Source organism: Oncorhynchus clarkii, chromosome 30, assembly GCF_045791955.1.
Source record: "Oncorhynchus clarkii lewisi isolate Uvic-CL-2024 chromosome 30, UVic_Ocla_1.0, whole genome shotgun sequence".
Lineage (NCBI taxonomy): Eukaryota > Metazoa > Chordata > Actinopteri > Salmoniformes > Salmonidae > Oncorhynchus > Oncorhynchus clarkii.
In genome coordinates this window covers 37157484-37180386 of record NC_092176.1, presented here as the reverse complement: position 1 = coordinate 37180386, position 22903 = coordinate 37157484, and the positions used below count along the sequence as shown (strand labels likewise).

Here is a 22903-nt window from a genome sequence, read left to right as displayed (position 1 = left end):
TGTTAGTCACAGTATATCCTGCTATTAGTCACGTTATATCCTGCTGTTAGTCACAGTATATCCTGCTATTAGTCACAGTATATCCTGCTGTTAGTCACAGTATATCCTGCTATTAGTCACGTTATATCCTGCTATTAGTCACGTTATATCCTGCTATTAGTCACGTTATATCCTGCTATTGGTCACGTTATATCCTGCTATTAGTCACGTTATATCCTGCTGTTAGTCACGTTATATCCTGCTATTAGTCACGTTATATCCTGCTATTAGTCACGTTATATCCTGCTATTAGTCACGTTATATCCTGCTGTTAGTCACAGTATATCCTGCTATTAGTCACAGTATATTCTGCTGTTAGTCACAGTATATCCTGCTATTAGTCACAGTATATCCTGCTGTTAGTCACGTTATATCCTGCTATTAGTCACGTTATATCCTGCTGTTAGTCACAGTATATCCTGCTATTAGTCACAGTATATCCTGCTGTTAGTCACATTATATCCTGCTGTTAGTCACAGTATATTCTGCTGTTAGTCACAGTATATTCTGCTGTTAGTCACAGTATATCCTGCTGTTAGTCACAGTATATCCTGCTATTAGTCACAGTATGTCCTGCTGTTAGTCACGTTATATCCTGCTATTAGTCACGTTATATCCTGCTATTAGTCACGTTATATCCTGCTGTTAGTCACAGTATATCCTGCTGTTAGTCACAGTATATCCTGCTATTAGTCACAGTATATCCTGCTGTTAGTCACAGTATATCCTGCCGTTAGTCACAGTATATCCTGCTATTAGTCACAGTATATTCTGCTGTTAGTCACAGTATATCCTGCTGTTATTCACAGTATATTCTGCTGTTAGTCACAGTATATTCTGCTGTTAGTCACAGTATATCCTGCTGTTAGTCACAGTATATCCTGCTGTTAGTCACAGTATATCCTGCTATTAGTCACAGTATGTCCTGCTGTTAGTCACGTTATATCCTGCTATTAGTCACGTTATATCCTGCTATTAGTCACGTTATATCCTGCTGTTAGTCACAGTATATCCTGCTGTTAGTCACAGTATATCCTGCTATTAGTCACAGTATATCCTGCTGTTAGTCACAGTATATCCTGCCGTTAGTCACAGTATATCCTGCCGTTAGTCACAGTATATCCTGCTGTTAGTCACCATATATCCTGCTGTTAGTCACAGTATATCCTGCTGTTAGTCACAGTATATCCTGCTGTTAGTCACAGTATATCCTGCTGTTAGTCATGTTATATCCTGCTGTTAGTCACAGTATATCCTGCTATTAGTCGCGTTATATCCTGCTATTAGTCACGTTATATCCTGCCGTTAGTCACAGTATATCCTGCCGTTAGTCACAGTATATCCTGCTATTAGTCACAGTATATCCTGCTGTTAGTCACAGTATAACCAGTACATTGAACTCCTTCACTGCACATCACACACAGGGTGGAAAGGCACATTAACCTCTTCACTTCACTCACACTGCTATTCTTTCCATCCACTGGTTAGTTTAAATAACAGTTCCACATCGATCCCCTGCTGTCCTCTCTGTATCCCCTGCTGTCCTCTCTGTATCCCTTTATTTCCTCTCTGTATCCCCTGCTGTCCTCTCTGTAGCCCTTTATTTCCTCTCTGTATCCCCTGCTGTCCTCTCTGTATCCCTTTCTTTCCGCTCTGTATCCCCTGCTGTCCTCTCTGTAGCCCTTTCTTTCCTCTCTGTATCCCCTGCTGTCCTCTCTGTATCCCCTGCTGTCCTCTCTGTATCCCTTTCTTTCCTCTCTGTATCCCCTGCTGTTCTCTCTGTATCCCTTTCTTTCCTCTCTGTATCCCCTGCTGTCCTCTCTGTATCCCTTTCTTTCCTCTCTGTATCCCCTGCTGTCCTCTCTGTAGCCCTTTCTTTCCTCTCTGTATCCCCTGCTGTCCTCTCTGTATCCCTTGCTGTCCTCTCTGTATCCCTTTCTTTCCGCTCTCTATCCCCTGCTGTTCTCTCTGTATCCCCTGCTGTCCTCTCTGTATCCCCTGCTGTCCTCTCTGTATCCCTTTCTTTCCTCTTTGTCTCGCTCGCTTCCTCACGCCTGCTTACTCTCTCACTCTTCCCATCTCTTCCCATCCCTTTCACTCACTCGTTCTCCTTCACCCTCTCAGCTTCTCTCTTTTCTTTCTCTCTATCTTCCCTCTCTGTATATATATCCTTCTCCTCTCTCTCTTTCTCTCTCTCTCTCAATTTCTCTCTCTCTCTCATTCTCTCTCTCTCTCTCTCTCTCTCTCTCTCTCTCTCTCTCTCTCTCTCATTCTCTCTCTCTCTCTCTCTCTCATTCTCTCTCTCTCTCTCATTCTCTCTCTCTCTCTCTCATTCTCTCTCTCACTCTCTCTCTCATTCTCTCTCTCATTCTCTCTCTCTCTTTCTCTCTCTCATTCTCTCTCTCTCTCATTCTCTCTCTCTCTCCTCTCTCTCTCATTCTCTCTCTCACTCTCTCTCTCATTCTCTCTCTCATTCTCTCTCTCTCTCATTCTCTCTCTCATTCTCTCTCTCTCTCATTCTCTCTCTCCTCTCTCTCTCATTCTCTGTCTCTCTCTCTCTCTCTCTCTCTCTCTCTCTCTCTCTCTCTCCTCTCTCTTTCCTTTCTCTCTGTGTTCTGAGTTTGTCTGGCTGTGCCGTTGTTGGTAGTCTTGTGTCTCATCATGTTTGAAACAGTTTTGTCTCCTCACTCCTCACTGCATTCATTCACTTCCCCTCCTCCTTTCATTTCTCTCTCCATCTCCCTGTTCCTCCCATCTCTCACTCCCTCCTCCTCACTTTTCCTGGACCATTCTGACTCAAACATCTCTATCAACTCTTCTCCTTCTTCTCTCCTCCTTTCTGTCCATCAATTGGGGCATTCTTTTTTCACTTCCATCTCACATCATTATGTTCACCTGTCCACTTGTCTCCTCCACCTTCTTATCCCCTCTCCTTCCACCTTGCCCTTCCTCCATCTCTCCCTCCTCTCCTCTCCTTCTCTCTGTTTTGTCTTCACAGTCATTGTATCACCCAGATTCTAGACAGTGTTCATCACATTCACCAACATGACATAGTGCACAGGGACCTGAAGGTCAGTATGTCTAGAAACCAACTTCCCTCCTTTCTCTGCCTGCCCCCCCCACCCTCAACCCCTGCACCTCTGACTGCCCCCCCCCACCCTCCTCAACCACTGCACCTCTGACTGCCCCCCCCACCCTCAACCCCTGCACCTCTGCCTGCCCCCCCCACCCTCCTCAACCCCTGCACCTCTGACTGCCCCACCCCACCCTCAACCCCTGCACCTCTGACTGCCCCCCCCACCCTCAACCCCTGCACCTCTGACTTCCCCCCCCCACCCTCAACCCCTGCACCTCTGACTGCCCACCCCCACCCTCAACCCCTGCACCTCTGACTGCCCCCCCACCCACCCTCCTCAACCCCTGCACCTCTGCCCCCCCCACCCTCCTCAACTCCTGCACCTCTGCCCCCCCCCACCCCCCTCAACCCCTGCACCTCTGACTGCCCCCCCCACCCTCCTCAACTCTTGCACCTCTGACTGCCCCCCCACCCTCCTCAACCCCTGCCGCCCCCCACCCTCAACGCCTGCACCTCTGCCTGCCCCCCCCACCCTCAACCCCTGCACCTCTGCCTGCCCACCCCCACCCTCAACCCCTGCACCTCTGCCTGCCCCCCCCCCACCCTCAACCCCTGCACCTCTGACTGCCCCCCCCACCCTCCTCAACCCCTGCACCTCTGCCTTCCCCCCCACCCTCAACCCCTGCACCTCTGCCCCCCACCCCCCTCAACCCCTGCACCTCTGCCTGCATGCCCCCTCCTCTGTCTCAGTCTGTCTATCCGTGTGTCCGTCGATCAGTTTGTCAGTTTGTCTGTTGCTCTGTGGAGTTTCTGCTTGTTTAAATGTTCTACACTATTATTCTATCAGAGGTTCATTTCTTCTTGTTGCGCTGATTCACTGACTTCCCCCCCTGACTCCCACTCCCTCCCCAAAACTTTGACCCCGCTCCAGTCCTCTCAAACCGTCACCCCGGTGCACATGCCCAGCTTCTCAGGCTGCAGTGACCTTTCCTCTGTCCAAGGCGTGTCCCAAATGACACCCTATTCTGTATGTAGTACACCATTTTTGACCCCAACCCTATGAGCCCTGTATAGGGAATAGGGTGCAATTTGAGATGCAGACCAACTCATCACGGTTTGATATCCCAGCAGGGCCCAGGTTTCCCTTGTTCACTCTGATCTCCATCGCTTCCTCAATCCCCTCCTCCTCTCAACCCCCCCTGACTCCTCCCCCTGACTCCTCCCCTTCTCCCATTGGAAAGCATCTCAGGGCACATATTCAGCTACGCTACAGCACTCAACAACAACATCACCTAAGCCTGGGGGTATATAGCTGACAGGATAGATACTATAGCATTCTTTTCTCTAACATAAACCATTACGGTCTGATACCAACCGCAACCTAAGATGTGTGCCATGTGTTTAGAAAGCAAGGGGAATTTACTTAGCCTACTGAACAATTATTTCCCTGTTTAGACAGGCAATTTCACACTGGCAACGAGTAACCTGCAATACCAGACTCAGAAATGGTTTTTAATGAGCGACTAGCGATTTGAGTAACAACTAGTTTAAAAAAATCACCTTTTTCTAACACATCTTGTTGAGGAATAGTGTCAAATTAAACCACACTGACAGATTATGAGTTTTACAGTATTTTGTACAGATTTGAACACTATGGTGTTGAAAACTGAGTTGTAGTCAATGAACAGCATTCTCACATGGGTGTTCCTTTTGTCCAGGTGGGAAAGGGCAGTGTGGAGTGTGATTGAGAGTCACTGCTACTTCCTGCTTTAGGTTTTGCTTGTAAGCAGGAATCAGGAAGATATAATTATGGTCACATTTGCCAAATGGAAGGTGAGGGAGAGCTTTGTACTCGTCCCTGTGTGTGGATTAGAGTTGGTCTAGAGTTTTTTTTCCTCTGGTTGCACATGTAACATGCATGTTGAAATGAGGTAAAACAGACTTAAATTTGCCTGCATTAAAGTCCCCAGCCACTAGGAGCGCCGCCTCTGGATGAGCATTTTCTTGTTTGCTTATGGCCTTATACAGCTCATTGAATGCGGTCTTAGTGCCAGCGTCGGTTTGTGGTGGTAAATAGACGGCCATGAAAAATATAGATTAACTCTTGGTAGATAGTGTTGTCTACAGCTTATCATGAGGTACTCTACCTCAGGCGAGCAATACCTCAAGACTACATTAATATTAAACATTGCGCACCAGCTGTTATTGACAAATAGACAAGAAGATAAGATAAGATAAGATAAGAAGCTATTTTCAGTCATAAGAGACTGTAGCATCAACATTATATACAAAATAAGTTACAAACAATGTGAAAAAACACATAAAATAGAACAATTGGTTGGTTAAGGGCCTGTAAAACGGCAACATCCACTCCGGCACCATTCCGCCACATTTCAACTTTTTATTCAGTACTTTTGTTGAAGGACCTTTGGCAGCAATTATGGCCTCGAGTCTCCTTGGGCATGACTCTACAAGCTTGGCACACCTCTATTTGAGGAGTTTCTCCCATTCTTCTTTTCAGATCCTCTCAAGTTCTGTCAGATTGGATGGGGAGTGTCGCTGCACAGCTATTTTCAGGTTTCTCCAGAGATATTCGATCAGGTTTAAGTCCGGGCTCTGGCTGTTTCACACAAGGACATTCAGAGACTTGTCCCGAAGCCACTCCTACATTGTGAGCTTATGTTCGTTGTCCTGTTAGAATGTGAACCTTCGCCCCAGTCTGAGGTCCTGAGTGTTCTGGAGCAGGTTTTCATCAAGGATCTTTCTGTACTTTGTTTCGTTCATCTTTCCTGCAATCCCTGCCGCAGAAAAACATCCCCACAGCATGATGCTGCCACCACCATGCTTCACCGTAGGGATGGTGCCAGGTTTCCTCCAGATGTGACGTTTGGCATTTAGACTAAAGAATTCAATCTCGGTTTCCTCAGATCAGAGAATCTTGTTTCTCATGGTCCGAGAGTCCTTTAGGTGCCTTTTGGCAAACAACAAGCAGGATGTCATGTGCCTTTTACTGAGGAGTGGCTTCCGTCTGGCCACTCTACCATATTTGTTGGTACCCTTCCCCAGATCTGTGCCTCAACACAATCCTGTCTCGGAGCTCTATGGACAATTCCTCCGACCTCATGTCTTGGGTTTTTGCTCTGACATGCACTGTCAACTGTGGGACCTTATATAGACAGGTGTGTGCCTTTCCAAATCATGTACAATCAATTACATTTATCACAGGTGGACTCCTAATCAAGTTGTAGAAACATCTCAAGTATGATCAATGGAAACAGGATGCACCTGAGCTCAATTTCTTGTCTCATAGGAAAGGGTCTGAATACTTACAGTACCAGTCAAAAGTTTGGACACCCCTACTCATTCCATTCCATTTTTCTTTATTTGTAGTATTTTCTACATTGTAGAATAATAGTGAAGACATCAAAACTATGAAATAACACATATGGAATCATGTAGTCACCAATAAAGTGATAAACAAATCAAAATATATTTTATATTTGAGATTCTTCAAAGTAGCCACCCTTTGCCTTGATGACAGCTTTGCACACTCTCCACATGTGTGATGCCAACTTTGTGAAAAATCTGTCGACGTGCCCTTGAGCAAGGCACTTAATCCTAATTGCTCCTGTAAGTCTCTCTGGATAAGAGCTTCTGATAAATGACTAACATGTGAATGTGTATTTCATGGACTGACAAGTCAATATTCTATGAACTGTATATTTTGGACACAAATAATGATTTACTGCTTCTTCAAATGTCAGTGTGAGATCAATATATTGCATTCAGTATATTAAAATGAGTTTACCTCGTACACCTCTCTATTATTACCTGCTAAACTTATTATTATTAACTTATTATTAACTTACCTAGTAAAATATATATATATATATATCTCATATATATACAGTGGGGAGAACAAGTATTTGATACACTGCCGATTTTGCAGGTTTTCCTGCTTACAAAGCATGTAATTTTTAAATGAAAATGCAAATGATTACTTAAAAATCATACAATGTGATTTTCTGGATTTTTGTTTTAGATTCCGTCTCTCACAGTTGAAGTGTACCTATGATAAAAAATTACAGACCTCTACATGCTTTGTAAGTAAGAAAACCTGCAAAATCGGCAGTGTGTCAAATACTTGTTCTCCCCACTGTATATATTTTGCCATTTGCAGACAGAAGGAGAACCACTTATTTATCCTTTTTATCATCCACTGTCCTGAAAAACACACAGGCCTGGACCATGGTAGTAATAACAACAGACTCTTCACACACCCCCAGCTAACCCAACATGCGTGTGTATCCATGGCCTCTACCTATGCTGTATATCTATCTCCTCCCCATAAAGATAGATGCCAATCTGTGCATAGTCCAGACCTCATCATAATTACACCAGTCCAGACCTCATCATAATTACACCAGTCCAGACCTCATCATACCTAAACCAGTCCAGACCTCATCATAACTACACCAGTCCAGACCTCATCATAACTACATCAGTCCAGACCTCATCATAATTACACCAGTACAGACCTCATCATAACTACACCAGTCCAGACCTCATCATAATTACACCAGTCCAGACCTCATCATAACTACACCAGTCCAGACCTCATCATAACTACACCAGTCCAGACCTCATCATAACTACACCAGTCCAGACCTCATCATAATTACACCAGTCCAGACCTCCTCATAATTACACCAGTCCAGACCTCCTCATAACTACACCAGTCCAGACCTCATCATAACTACACCAGTCCAGACCTCATCATAATTACACCCACTCCAGACCTAATTGATTTGTACATTTAGCAGATGCTCTTATCCAGAGCGACTTACAGGAGCAATTAAGGTTAAGTATCTTGCTTGCTGTTTGGGGTTTTAGGCTGGGTTTCTGTACAGCACTTTGTGACATCAGCTGATGTAAGAAGGTTTTATAAATCCATTTGATTGCTCAAGGGCATATCAACTTATTTTTCACCTAGTCGGCTCGGGAGTCGAACCAGCAACGTTTCGGTAACTGGCCCAACGTGCTTAACTGTTAGGCTACCTGCCGCCCTACCTACTCATCATACCTAAACCAGTCCAGACCTCATAACTACACCAGTCCAGACCCCATCATAACTACACCAGTCCAGACCTCATAACTACACCAGTCCAGACCTCATAACTACACCAGTCCAGACCTCATAACTACACCAGTCCAGACCTCATCATAACTACACCAGTCCAGACCTCATAACTACACCAGTCCAGACCTCATAACTACACCAGTCCAGACCTCATAACTACACCAGTCCAGACCTCATAACTACACCAGTCCAGACCTCATAACTACACCAGTCCAGACCTCATCATAACTACACCAGTCCAGACCCCATCATAACTACACCAGTCCAGACCTCATAACTACACCAGTCCAGACCTCATAACTACACCAGTCCAGACCTCATCATACCTAAACCAGTCCAGACCTCATAACTACACCAGTCCAGTCCTCATCATACCTAAACCAGTCCAGACCTCATAACTACACCAGTCCAGACCTCATCATAACTACACCAGTCCAGACCTCATAACTACACCAGTCCAGACCTCATAACTACACCAGTCCAGACCTCATAACTACACCAGTCCAGACCTCATCATAACTACACCAGTCCAGACCCCATCATAACTACACCAGTCCAGACCTCATAACTACACCAGTCCAGACCTCATAACTACACCAGTCCAGACCTCATCATAACTACACCAGTCCAGACCTCATAACTACACCAGTCCAGACCTCATAACTACACCAGTCCAGACCTCATCATAACTACACCAGTCCAGATCTCATCATAACTACACCAGTCCAGACCTCATCATACCTAAACCAGTCCAGACCCCATCATAACTACACCAGTCCAGACCTCATCATAACTACACCAGTCCAGACCTCATCATAACTACACCAGTCCAGACCCCATCATAACTACACCAGTCCAGACCTCATCATAACTACACCAGTCCAGACCTCATAACTACACCAGTCCAGACCTCATAACTACACCAGTCCAGACCTCATAACTACACCAGTCCAGCCCTCATAACTACACCAGTCCAGACCCCATCATAACTACACCAGTCCAGACCCCATCATAACTACACCAGTCCAGACCTCATAACTACACCAGTCCAGACCTCATCATAACTACACCAGTCCAGACCTCAACATACCTAAACCAGTCCAGACCTCATAACTACACCAGTCCAGACCTCATCATAACTACACCAGTCCAGACCCCATCATAACTACACCAGTCCAGACCTCATCATACCTAAACCAGTCCAGACCCCATCATAACTACACCAGTCCAGACCCCATCATAACTACACCAGTCCAGACCCCATCATAACTACACCAGTCCAGACCCCATCATAACTACACCAGTCCAGACCCTATCATAACTACACCAGTCCAGACCCCATCATAACTACACCAGTCCAGACCCCATCATAACTACACCAGTCCAGACCTCATAACTACACCAGTCCAGACCTCATAACTACACCAGTCCAGACCTCATCATAACTACACCAGTCCAGACCTCATAACTACACCAGTCCAGACCTCATAACTACACCAGTCCAGACCTCATCATAACTACACCAGTCCAGATCTCATCATAACTACACCAGTCCAGACCTCATCATACCTAAACCAGTCCAGACCCCATCATAACTACACCAGTCCAGACCTCATCATAACTACACCAGTCCAGACCTCATAACTACACCAGTCCAGACCTCATAACTACACCAGTCCAGACCTCATAACTACACCAGTCCAGACCTCATAACTACACCAGTCCAGACCCCATCATAACTACACCAGTCCAGACCTCATAACTACACCAGTCCAGACCTCATAACTACACCAGTCCAGACCTCATCATAACTACACCAGTCCAGACCTCAACATACCTAAACCAGTCCAGACCTCATAACTACACCAGTCCAGACCTCATCATAACTACACCAGTCCAGACCCCATCATAACTACACCAGTCCAGACCTCATCATACCTAAACCAGTCCAGACCCCATCATAACTACACCAGTCCAGACCCCATCATAACTACACCAGTCCAGACCCCATCATAACTACACCAGTCCAGACCCCATCATAACTACACCAGTCCAGACCCTATCATAACTACACCAGTCCAGACCCCATCATAACTACACCAGTCCAGACCCCATCATAACTACATCAGTCCAGACCCCATCATAACTACACCAGTCCAGACCCCATCATAACTACACCAGTCCAGACCTCATAACTACACCAGTCCAGACCCCATCATAACTACACCAGTCCAGACCCCATCATAACTACACCAGTCCAGACCTCATAACTACACCAGTCCAGACCCCATCATAACTACACCAGTCCAGACCCCATCAAAATTACACCAGTCCAGACCTCATCATAACTACACCAGTCCAGACCCCATCATAACTACACCAGTCCAGACCCCATCATACCTAAACCAGTCCAGACCTCATAACTACACCAGTCCAGACCCCATCATAACTACACCAGTCCAGACCCCATCATAACTACACCAGTCCAGACCTCATCATAACTACACCAGTCCAGACCTCATCATAACTACACCAGTCCAGACCTCATCATAATTAGACCAGTCCAGTCCTCATCATACCTAAACCAGTCCAGACCTCATAACTACACCAGTCCAGACCTCATCATAACTACACCAGTCCAGACCTCATCATAATTACACCAGTCCAGACCTCCTCATAACTACACCAGTCCAGACCTCATCATAACTACACCAGTCCAGACCTCATCATAACTACACCAGTCCAGTCCGTACTCTTCCTACTGTATCTGTTACGTTTTTCCATCCATGTATTTTTAGCCTGTTGGTCATGTGGTCTGTGTCTGAAAAGACACAATGGTGCCAGTTGTGTCAGCAGAAGGCAGGATAGGTACACAACATGCTGTTGGTCTTAAGATAATCTTTTCAATGTGTTGTTTTTAGCTTTGGGATAGAAAGCCATACCCCTTACCACATCCTCTCCCTTCTCCCTCCCCATGTCCCCCCTCCCTCCCCTAGTCCCCTCTCCCTCCCCTAGTCCCCTCTCCCTTCTCCCTCCCCTAGTCTCTTCTCCCTCCCCTAGTCCCCTCTCCCTCCCCTAGTCCCCTCTCCCCTCTCCCTCCCTTACTCCCCTCTCCCTCCCCTAGTCCCCCCTCCCTCCCCTAGTCCCCCCTCCCTCCCCTAGTCCCCTCTCCCTCCCCTAGTCCCCTCTCCCTTCTCCCTCCCCTAGTCCCCCCTTCCTCCCCTAGTCCCCTCTCCCTTCTCCCTCCCCTAGTCCCCCCTTCCTCCCCTAGTCCCCCTCCCTCCCCTAGTCCCTTCTCCATCCCTTACTCCCCCCTTCCTCCCCTAGTCCCCTCTCCCTCCCCTAGTCCCCTCTCCCTTCCATAGTCCCCTCTCCCTTCTCCCTCCCCTAGTCCCCCCTCCCTCCCCTAGTCCCCTCTCCCTCCCATAGTCCCCTCTCCCTTCTCCCTCCCCTAGTCCCTTCTCCCTCCCCTAGTCCCCCCTCCCTCCTCTAGTCCCCCTCCCTCCCCTAGTCCCTTGTCCCTCCCTTACTCCCCTCTCCCTCCCCTAGTCCCCCCTCCCTCCCCTAGTCCCCTCTCCCTCCCCTAGTCCCCTCTCCCTTCTCCCTCCCCTAGTCCCCCCTTCCTCCCCTAGTCCCCCTCCCTCCCCTAGTCCCTTCTCCATCCCTTACTCCCCCCTTCCTCCCCTAGTCCCCTCTCCCTCCCCTAGTCCCCTCTCCCTTCCCTAGTCCCCTCTCCCTTCTCCCTCCACTAGTCCCCTCTCCCTCCCCTAGTCCCCCCTCCCTCCCCTAGTCCCTTCTCCCTCCCCCTTCCTCCCCTAGTCCCCCCTCCCTCCCCTAGTCCCCCTCCCTCCCCTAGTCCCTTCTCCCTCCCCTAGTCCCCCCTCCCTCCCCTAGTCCCCCTCCCTCCCCTAGTCCCCCTCCCTCCCCTACTCCCCTCTCCCTCCCCTAGTCCCCCCTCCCTCCCATAGTCCCTTCTCTCTCCCCTAGTCCCCCCTCACTTCTCCGTCCCCTAGTCCCTTTTCCCTCCCCTAGTCCCCCCTCCCTCCCCTAGTCCCCTCTCCCTTCTCCCTCTCCTTTCCCTCCCCTAGTCCCCTCTCCCTTCTCCCTCCCCTCTCCCTCCCCTAGTCCCCCTCCCTCCCCTAGTCCCCTCTCCATGCCCTAGTCCCCCCTCCCTCCCCTAGTCCCCTCTACCTCCCCTAGTCCCTTCTCCCTCCCCTAGTCCCCTCTCCCTCCCCTACTCGCCTCTCCCTCCCCTAGTCCCTCCTCCCCTAGACCCCTCTCCCTCAGCCCTAGTCCCCCTCCCTCATGGCTGCCTAAATATGGTTCCCAATCAGAGACAACGATAAACACCTGCCTCTGATTGAGAACCACTCCAGACAGCCATAGACTATACTAGATAACCCCACTAAGCCACAATCCCAATACCTACAAAAACCCCAAGACAAAACACACCACATAATAAACCCATGTCACACCCTGGCCTGACCAAAATAATAAAGAAAACACAAAATACTAAGACCATGGCGTGACAATACATTTCTTTAAGATCATTGGTCACCTAAATGAAAGAGAGGGAGGGAGCATTTTGCCCTTTGACCTTTCTCATAATGGAGCCAGTGGAATCCATTGGCCCTACATGGAGATCTTTGTTACTTTGACAACGAATCGTTCTCATTGGCAGGTTTGAACTGTTTACAATAAAGTGGTCCAGGTGATGATACTCTACTTAAAGTCACATGATACACACCTACTGGCCGTTCTACCGCCAAGTTATTGTCCTTTCGCTTGGCTAGGCCATGGGTTGCACAAGGCTGGTGACAGAAGACCCCCCCCCTTCGTCCTCCTCCCCACTTCCTCCCGCTACCTTCCTCCTCCCTCCTCCCCATCCCCCTACCTTCATTCTCACTCTTCCCCGCTCCCCCCCCCCCCCACCTCTACCCCTTACCCTACCCTCCTCCCTAGCCTGTGCATGGAATTGTAGCTATGCTGCTCAGACTAACATGCGCCCCCTGGTGTTTGCATGCAGTCATTGCATCCAGCAGATCGTGGAGGCGGTGCTACACTGCCATCAAATGGGCGTGGTGCATCGAGATCTAAAGGTGGGTAACAGGTCTGTTCAGTGTCTGTTCAGTGTGTGTTCAGTGTCCATTCAGTGTCTGTTCAGTGTCTGTTCAGTGTCCATTCAGTGTCTGTTCAGTGTCCATTCAGTGTGTGTTCAGTGTCCATTCAGTGTGTGTTCAGTGTCCATTCAGTGTCTGTTCAGTGTCCATTCAGTGTCTGTTCAGTGTCCATTCAGTGTCTGTTCAGTGTCCATTCAGTGTGTGTTCAGTGTCTGTTCAGTGTCCATTCAGTGTCTGCTCAGTGTCCATTCAGTGTCTGCTCAGTGTCCATTCAGTGTCTGCTCAGTGTCCGTTCCGTGTCTGTTCAGTGTCCGTTCAGTGTCTGTTCAGTGTGTGTGTGTGTGTGTGTGTGTGTGTGTGTGTGTGTGTGGGTGTGTTGGGGGTGTGTGTCCTCTATATGCGTGTTAAGCGAAATTGTCCAACATCACTGTTTGTGGACAGATTATAGCTGTCTAGCACTGACTGTAAAATATAGTAACACCTCTCTAGAGAAGACTGAGCTGAGCTGTTCAGTCAATCTTTAGCCTGTCAGTCCTACCAAGTAGTTTCTAGTTAAAAAACTAACAAACATTATTTCACTTTTATTTAACCAGGTAGGCAAGTTGAGAACAAGTTCTCATTTACAACTGCGACCTGGCCAAGATAAAGCAAAGGAGTGGGACACAAACAACAACACAGAGTTACACATGGAATAAACAAACACACAATCAATAATACAATAGAAAAGTCTAAATACAGTGTGTGCAAATGAGGTAGGATAAGGGAGGTAAGACAATAAATAGGCCATAGTGGAGAAATAATTACAATATAGTAATTAAACACTGGAGTGATAGATGTGCAGAAGATGAATGTGATGAAGTAGAGATACTGGGGTGCAAAGGAGCAAAATAAATAAATAACAGTATGGGGATGAGATAGTTGGATGGGCTAATTACAGATGGGCTATGCACAGGTGCAGTGATCTGTGAGCTGCTCTGACAGCTGGTGCTTAAAGTTAGTGAGGGAGATATGGGTATCCAGCTTTAGTGATTTTTGCAGTTTGTTCCAGTCATTGGTAGCAGAGGACTGTAAGGAAAGGCGGCCAAAGGTGGAGTTGGCTTTGGGGATGACCAGTGAGATATACCTGTTAGAGCGCGTGCTATGGGTGGGTGCTGCTATGGTGACCAGTGAGCTGAGATAAGGCGGGACTTTACCTAGCAAAGAATTATAGATGACCTCGAGCCAGTGGGTTTGGCGATGAATATGAAGTGAGGGCCAGCCAATGAGAGCACACAGGTCGCAGTGGTGGGTAGCATATGGGGCTTTGGTGACAAAACGGATGGCACTGTGATAAGACTACATCCAATTTGCTGAGTAGAGTGTTGGAGGCTATTTTGTAAATTACATCGCCAAAGTCAAGGATTGGTAGGATAGTCAGTTTTACAAGGGTATGTTTGGCAGCATGAGTGAAGGATGCTTTGTTGCGAAATAGGGAGCCGATTCTAGATTTAATTTTGGATTGGAGATGATTAATGTGAGTCTGGAAGGAGAGTTTATAGTCTAACCAGACACCAAGGTATTTGTAGTTGTCCACATATTCTAAGTCAGAACCGTCCAGAGTAGTGATGCTGGACGGGTGGGCAGGTGTGGGCAGCGAATGGTTGAAGAGCATGCATTTAGTTTTACTTGCATTTAAGAGGAGTTGGAGGCCACGAAAGGAGTGTTGTATGTCATTGAAGCTTATCTTGAGGTTAGTTAACACAGTGTCCGAAGAAGGGCCAGAAGTATACAGAATGGTGTCGTCTGCGTAGAGGTGGATCAGAGAATCACCACCAGCAAGAGCCATATCATTGATGTATACAGAGAAGAGAGTCAGCCCGAGGATTGATCCCTGTGGCACCCCCATAGAGACTGCCAGAGGTCCGGACAACAGGCCCTCCGATTTGACACACTGAACTCTATCAGAGAAGTTGTTGGTGAACCAGGCGAGGCAGTCATTTGAGAAACCAAGGCTGTTGAGTCTGCCAATATGCATGTGGTAATTGACAGAGTCGAAAGCGTTGGCCAGGTCGATGAATACAGCTGCACAGTATTGTCTTTTATCGATGGCAGTTATGATATCGTTAAGGACCTTGAGTGTGGCTGAGGTGCACCCATGACCAGCTCGGAAACCAGCTTGCATAGCGGAGAAGGTACGGTGGCATTCGAAATGGTCGTTGATCTGTTTGTTAAATTGGCTTTCGAAGACCTTAGAAAGGCAGGTTAGGATAGATATAGGTCTGTAGCAGTTTGGGTCTAGAGTGTGTCCCCCTTTGAAGAGGGGGATGACCGCGGCAGCTTTCCAATCTTTGGGGATCTCAGACAATACGAAAGAGAGGTTGAACAGGCTAGTAATAGGGGTTGCAACAATTTCGGCAGATAATTTTAGAAAGAAAGGGTCCAAACTGTCTAGCCCAGCTGATTTGTAGGTGTCCAGATTTTGCAGCTCTTTCAGAATATCAGCTTTCTGAATTTGGGTGAAGGAGATCAGTCTCCTGTCTTCAGGTCAGAATCATCTCCTACAGCCTTATCTCTTTCTCTGCACCATGGGATCTGTCCAATACGATCTTTCACATATCTCTGATGGTGCCTTGCAAAATGCTGCCCCTCTATCTCTCTCCTGGTTTTGAAACAACAACTCCCCCCTTTTCCAAATGCAGTCCCTCTCTCACCTATCCTCTTGTTGAGACAGCACCTCTCCTAGTCTGGGGAGAATGCCAGTATGCATGCTTGTTATGCTATCTGACGGATGGGTCTTCTATGCTGTGCTAGTCCTCCCTCGGAACAGATTTTGATCACCAGTTTAAATGGTTCAGGATTTGGGCCATTTATCTACTTCCTCAGGGTCAGATGAACTCGTGGATACCATTTGCATGTCTCTGTGTTTAGTAGGAAGGAAGTTAGAGGTCATTTTGTGAGCCAATGCTATGCTAGCAGATACCCATAGACCTCTGGTCATTGCGCTGATGCTAGTTAGCAATTGCGCTAGCCCTAGTTAGCAGCTTTCTTCAAACTGCACGCAAAGACAGAAAAATGGTCTCTAAGTCTCTATGGTGCTTCCAATTGAGTTTTATAGCTTCCTGTAAGTATGTATTTATAGGTCAGATGACAGAACCTTGTTCTAATTGGTCAGAGCCTCTGTGCTGAGTGTTGTGATTGGATTGCAGCAGCAGTCCTGTCATCTCTCCTATCATGTGTGTGTGTGTGTGTGTGTGTGTGTGTGTGTGTGTGTGTGTGTGTGTGTGTGTGTGTGTGTGTGTGTGTGTGTGTGTGTGTGTGTGTGTGTGTGTGTGTGTGTGTGTGTGTGTGTGTGTGTGTGTGTGTGTGTGTGTGTGTGTGTGTGTGTGTGTGTGTGTGTGTGTGTGCGTGTGTGTGCGTGTGTGCGTGCTTGTGTGTTATACATGTTTTTATGGCTGCTTGTTGTCTTGCATGAAGCTGCGTGTGTGCTTTCAGTTCTCTAGACCAGGATAACACCTCATCAGACCCCAGCGCCGGCCTCGGCAACATTCTTCCTGTTTATCAGAACTGTTGTGGATATTTCTTTATTTAGCCACACCTATCAGGTTACAGTCCTCAGCTCTGGGGCATTTCACACAATATGTCATAGTGATGGCTGAGGACAGCCTCGGAGAGGGTCTGAAAGGCGAGGAGATTGCTCCAATGAAGTGGAGACAATCAGGAGATCGCTCCAACGAAGTGGAGACAACCAGGAGATCGCTCCAACGAAGTGGAGACAACCAGGAGATCGCTCCAACGAAGTGGAGACAACCAGGAGATCGCTCCAACGAAGTGGAGACAACTAGGAGATTGCTCCAATGAAGTGGAGACAACCAGAGAGTTATGAATAATTGATTAGTGTGGAATAGACTTAGGCGGTATCCAGATTGTCTTACCTTCATACCGACCTTGTAACATCCCGGGATATTCGTTAATACTGGCACTGAACACAAGGAGCGCTGTATTCAAACCCCACTGAGCCGCTGAGATCCGAAGGTTAGCCATGCTAACAAGTACATGTAAAATCCCATATGCTAACTAAATGCTAACAAGCGCATTGCAAACATTTTATACAGTCTCTGGCATAAATTATTTGCAGGACAGACATCCCAGCTCACAAAGTTATACAAGTAACTCAAAAATGCTACACAGTTTGCTGCACGTATGAAACAAATATTATACAGCAAGGCTCTTGATCCAGGAGGGGATTCTCGGCCGTTACCAAGCGAAGCTTGAATTTGCAAGAAGCTAACCACTTAGTTAGATAGCTAACTAGCTACTAAATTAGCAAACCAAATGCATAACTGCAGAGCATTTAGCACATTTTAGACAGTCAACTTAATAGTTACAAGAAATCTAGCTGGTAAATATTTAGTTGTTAATTCCATATTGTAACTAGATCACCGGGAGAGTGCTGCACCACAGTGACTCACAAGGCTCCGGTCTAACGTTGTTGTGTGTTGCAAACAAACACCACGTGACTGGGGACTACGATAAGGTTCATAATGAAAAATTAGGTGACAGGTGAAATTAAGAACCTGACCTGCTTTAACCTTTAACCTCTAACGGATTGCACAAGTCAACTGCAGTTATTTACTTAAAAGGTACCTACAAATATTGAAATGATTAGAAATCATTTCTACGGTATTGAAAAAACATCCCGTGGCCATTTCCAATACCCCCGGTATACAGTATATACGGTATACTGCCCAAGCCTAGTATGGAAAGCAGGTCTATGAAGATGTTCTGTTCTTATGCTTCTTCTAATGTCCCAAAAACAGAGGAAATAGGCCACTGACTGGAAAGGACATTGTTGTCCGACTTCGACACAAGTTACCGGGTCATTTGAGGTACTGGTACAGAGGTACAGAGGTACTGAATTAACTCAACTGACATGAGACAAATGGAGACTTCATTTATTAGTTGATTTTTGTTGAAATATGACAGTATTAAATATTACGGCACTAGAGCCCAAATCCTGTAAGCCTCTCTCAGCTCTTTGTCAGTCAGGGTAAATTACCTAACCCTGTCTCTGGTTTCACACTATGGCCGTCAGTCGCCTTAAATCGGAGTGCCCTTTCAATGGAGGTCTGTCTGCCTGCATCTCTGCCTGTCTGTCTGTCTCTCTCTCTCTCTCTCTCTCTCTCTCTGCATGCGTTTGTGTGTGCGTAAGAAGGAAGGAAGGACCTGGATTTGTGTGTTGCTGCATAGAGCTATGCAGACAGGATGACTGTCTGACTCTCTGTCTGTCTCTATCTGTCTCTGACTGTCTGACTCTCTCTGTCTGTCTGTCTGTCTGTCTGTCTGTCTGTCTGTCTGCCTGTCTGCCTGTCTGCCTGTCTGCCTGTCTGCCTGTCTGTCTGTCTGTCTGTCTGCCTGCCTGTCTGTCTGTCTGCGCGTGGTGAATTTCTATGTGTTTGTGCGGGTGGCCTGGATATTGTATGCCTGTCCACCTATTCATTGGAAGCTTGTGGTTAATCTGAATTCCACCCACAATCATAGCAGGGATTATCCCAACACTGCAGTGTTGGCAAGTTTGAACTTTCTCCTTACAAATGAGTAAACCCTGAATCATAGGCCTGAGAGAGTGATGACACTGCCTCAGCCTTCTAGTCTCTCTCTCCTTCTCTCTTTTGCTGTATCTCTCCATTTCTCTCTCTTTAGCTCTTTTTTGTTCGCTATCTCTCCCTTCTCACTATCTCTCCCTTCTCACTATCTCTCTCTTCTCACCATCTCTCCCTTCTCACCATCTCTCCCTTCTCACTATCTCTCCCTTCTCACTATCTCTCCCTTCTCACTATCTCTCCCTTCTCACTATCTCTCCCTTCTCACCATCTCTCCCTTCTCACCATCTCTCCCTTCTCACCATCTCTCCCTTCTCACATCTCTCCCTTCTCACTATCTCTCCCTTCTCACTATCTCTCCCTCTCTTTTTTCTCTCTTCTTTCTCTTTAGCTGTCTCTTTCTTTCTCACTATCTCTCCCTTCTCACTATCTCTCCCTTCTCACTATCTCTCCCTTCTCACTCTCTCTGTTTTCTTTCTCTCTCCCGAGCAAGTGAGGGGTAGAAGAGAGGGAGAGGAGGAGGAGAGGGTGGAAACTAAGGGAGTGATGAAGGAGGGGAGAGGGCATGTAAGAATGAAAGTTAAAGAGGAAGACAGGCTGCAATGACAAGCTACTACAATGACAAGCTACTGCAATGACGAGCTACTGCAGTGACACAAGCTACTGCAATGATGAGCTACTGGAATGACGAGCTACTGCAGTGACACAAGCTACTGCAATGACAAGCTACTGGAATGACGAGCTACTGCAATGATGAGCTACTGCAATGACACGAGCTACTGCAATGACGAGCTACTGCAATGACACGAGCTACTGCAATGACATGAGCTACTGCAATGACACAAGCTTCTGCAATGACAAGCTTCTGCAATGACAAGCTACTGCAATGACATGAGCTACTGCAATGACATAAGCTACTGCAATGACATGAGCTACCCCAATGACGAGCTACTGCAATGATGAGCTACTGCAATGACACAAGCTACTGCAATGACTAGCTACTGTAATGACATGAGCTACTGCAATGACACAAGCTACTGCAATGACACAAGCTACTGCAATGACAATCTACTGCAATGACAAGCTACTGCAATAACAAGCTACTGCAATGACACGAGCTCTTGCAATGACACAAGCTCTTGCAATGACACGAGCTACTGCAATGACACGAACTCTTGCAATGACAAGCTACTGCAATGACACGAGCTCTTGCAATGACACGAGCTACTGCAATGACACGAGCTACTGCAATGACACCAGCTACTGCAATGACATGAGCTACTGCAATAACAAGCTACTGCAATGACAAGCTACTGCAATGACAAGAGCTACTGCAATGACAAGAGCTACTGCAATGACAAGAGCTACTGCAATGACACGAGCTACTGCAATGACAAGAGCTACTGCAATAACAAGCTACTGCAATGACAAGCTACTGCAATGACACGAGCTACTGCAATAACAAGCTACAGCACTGCAATGACAAGAGCTACTGCAATGACAAGAGCTACTGCAATGACAAGAGCTACTGCAATGACACGAGCTACTGCAATGCAGGGGATTCACTGACACTGTTAACATGGTGTCAGAGTTTATACCATACACCAGGGATCATCAACTAGATTCAGCCGAGGGCCAATTTTTTCTTCTTGAGCTGGATGGTCAAGGCTCCAAAACCTAATTACAAATAATTTGTAGACTAGAAATAGATTGCAAGAAGCCCAAACAGATATAATATTTGACTAAAACGTAATAATTTCAAACATTGCTTACATTTGTATATGGTATGTTATCTCTCTATGTGTGTGATTACTTTGGAGCTGATTTCCAAAATTAAAGTCACTTGGAGCTGATTTGCTGGTGTTTTTACCGTCTTTTATGTCCAACAATACATTTTTTGTATTAGTGTTTTTGCTCCGAAATATTGTGGGGGCAAATAAAATCAACTGCGGGCCAAATTCAGCCCGTGGGCCGCCAGTTGGGTAACCTTATAGGTGTGTATGGGCCGAGGTTGTGTAGATAGTTTTTATGTTGGAGAACAGGGTACAAAGATGGAAAGAGAATTTGTGTTGATCTTATGGCATTAGCTAGGTGAAAGTAAAGTTAGAGAAGCCCTTATTAGCACATTGGAGAGCTATGTAGAGCTATGGAGAGCTATGTAGAGCTATGTAGAGCTATGTAGAGCTATGTAGAGCTATGTAGAGCTATGTGTACTGAACAAAAATATAAAGGCAACATGCAACAATTTCAAAGATTTTGCTGAGTTTACAGTTCATGTAAGGAAATCAGTCAATTACAATACATTAATTAGGCTCTAATCTATGTATTTCACATGACTGGGACTACAGATATGCATCTGTTGGGGCGTGGATCAGAAAACCAGCCAGTATCTGGTGTGACCACCATTTGCCTCATGCAGCGAGACACATCTCCTTCGCATAGAGCTGATCACGCTGTTGATTGAGGCCTGTCAAATGTTGTCCCACTCCTCTTCAATGGCTGTTTGAAGTTGCTGGATATTGGCGGGAACTGGAACATGCTGTTGTGCGCACGTAGATCCATAGAATCCCAAACATGCCCAATCTGTGACTTGGCTGGTGAGTAAGCAGGCCATGGACGTCCAGGAATGTTGTACAGATCCTTGCAACATCTTGCTGAAACATGAGGTGACTGCAGCAGATGTATGACACAACAATGGGCCTCAGTATCTCGTCACGGTATCTCTGTGAAGAGCACATTTCTCCAGCGTGCCAGTGGCCATCGAAGGTGAGCATTAGCCCACATGAAGTCAGTTTCGAGGCCAAACTGCACTCAGGTCAAGACCCTGGTGAGGGCAACGAGCAAGCAGATAAGCTTCCCTGAGACGGTTTCTGACAGTTTGTGCAAAAAGTATTTGGTTGTGCAAGCCCACAGTTTCATCAGCTGTTCAGGTGGCTGGTCTCAGATGAACCCGCATGTGAAGAAGCCGGATGTGGAGGTCCTGGGCTGGCGTGGTTACATGTGGTCTGCGGTTGTGAGGCTGGTTGGACGTAGTGCCAAAGTCTCTAAAATGATGTTGGAGGCGGCTTATGGTAGAGAAATTAACATGGAATTATCTGGCAACAGCTCTGGTGGACATACCTGCAGTCAGCACAGAACTTTTCTGGGATTTTTTATTTCAGCTCATGAAACATGGGACCAACACTTAACATGTTGCTTTATATTTTGTTCAGTATAGATACGTAGATAATAATAATAGCCTAGATACACCACCATATTGTAAGCCTTACACCTATCCAGTCCCTTCAGATCTGCAAACAACAAAGTGAAGGGAAGGGAATAGGGCTGCCACATTTCTATTGTATGGAGCAGGGTTCCTGAACTCTGACCCTACGAAGTCCGGAGCCTGCTGGTTTTCTGTTATACCTGATAATTCATTGTACACACCTGGTGTCCCAGGTCTAAATCAGTCCTTCATTAGAGGGGAACAATGAAAAAAATGCAGTGGAACTGGCTTCATGGTCCAGAGTTGAGGTTGAACAGAGAGAGAGCAAGAGAGCGAAACAGACAGAGAGAGAGAGCGAGCGAAACAGAGAGAGAGAGAGAGAGAGAGAGAGAGAGAGAGAGAGAGAGAGAGAGAGAGAGAGAGAGAGAGAGAGAGAGAGAGAGAGAGAGAGAGAGAGAGAGAGAGAGAGAGAGAGAGAGAGAGAGAGAGAGAGAGAGAGAGAGAGAGAGAGCAGGGGCCAGGGGGGATAGCAGCCCATTATTAGAGTCCCCCCCTGACAGAGAATAATGAGGCTGTTCTATCTGGGACACAGAGAGAGAGAGAGAGAAATACAGATAGAGAGAGAGAGCACCAACTCCACACACCACAGCCCAAACCCCTGTACCCTAAATCACAGCCCAGAGCACCCTACAGGGGGTAAGGACAAGGATTGGCTGCATCATACTGTGTTACAACATTTATGTA

At 46.8% G+C, this 22903-nt stretch overlaps 1 protein-coding gene across 6 annotated transcripts in view; it reads left to right on the top strand.

Moving 5' to 3' along the window:
• The window catches only part of LOC139390163 (calcium/calmodulin-dependent protein kinase type II subunit beta-like), a 217611-nt gene that overhangs the window by 52701 nt on the left and 142007 nt on the right, over positions 1 to 22903 (top strand). For 3 of the 6 annotated variants that reach the window (XM_071137381.1, XM_071137376.1, XM_071137379.1), the window contains exon 6: positions 3038 to 3110. In XM_071137381.1, the coding sequence (XP_070993482.1) occupies positions 3038 to 3110 (73 nt within the window). Of the gene's footprint in view, positions 1 to 3037; positions 3111 to 13281; positions 13355 to 22903 lie in introns of all 6 variants that reach the window. The other 3 variants (XM_071137382.1, XM_071137380.1, XM_071137378.1) reach the window with 1 other exon arrangement.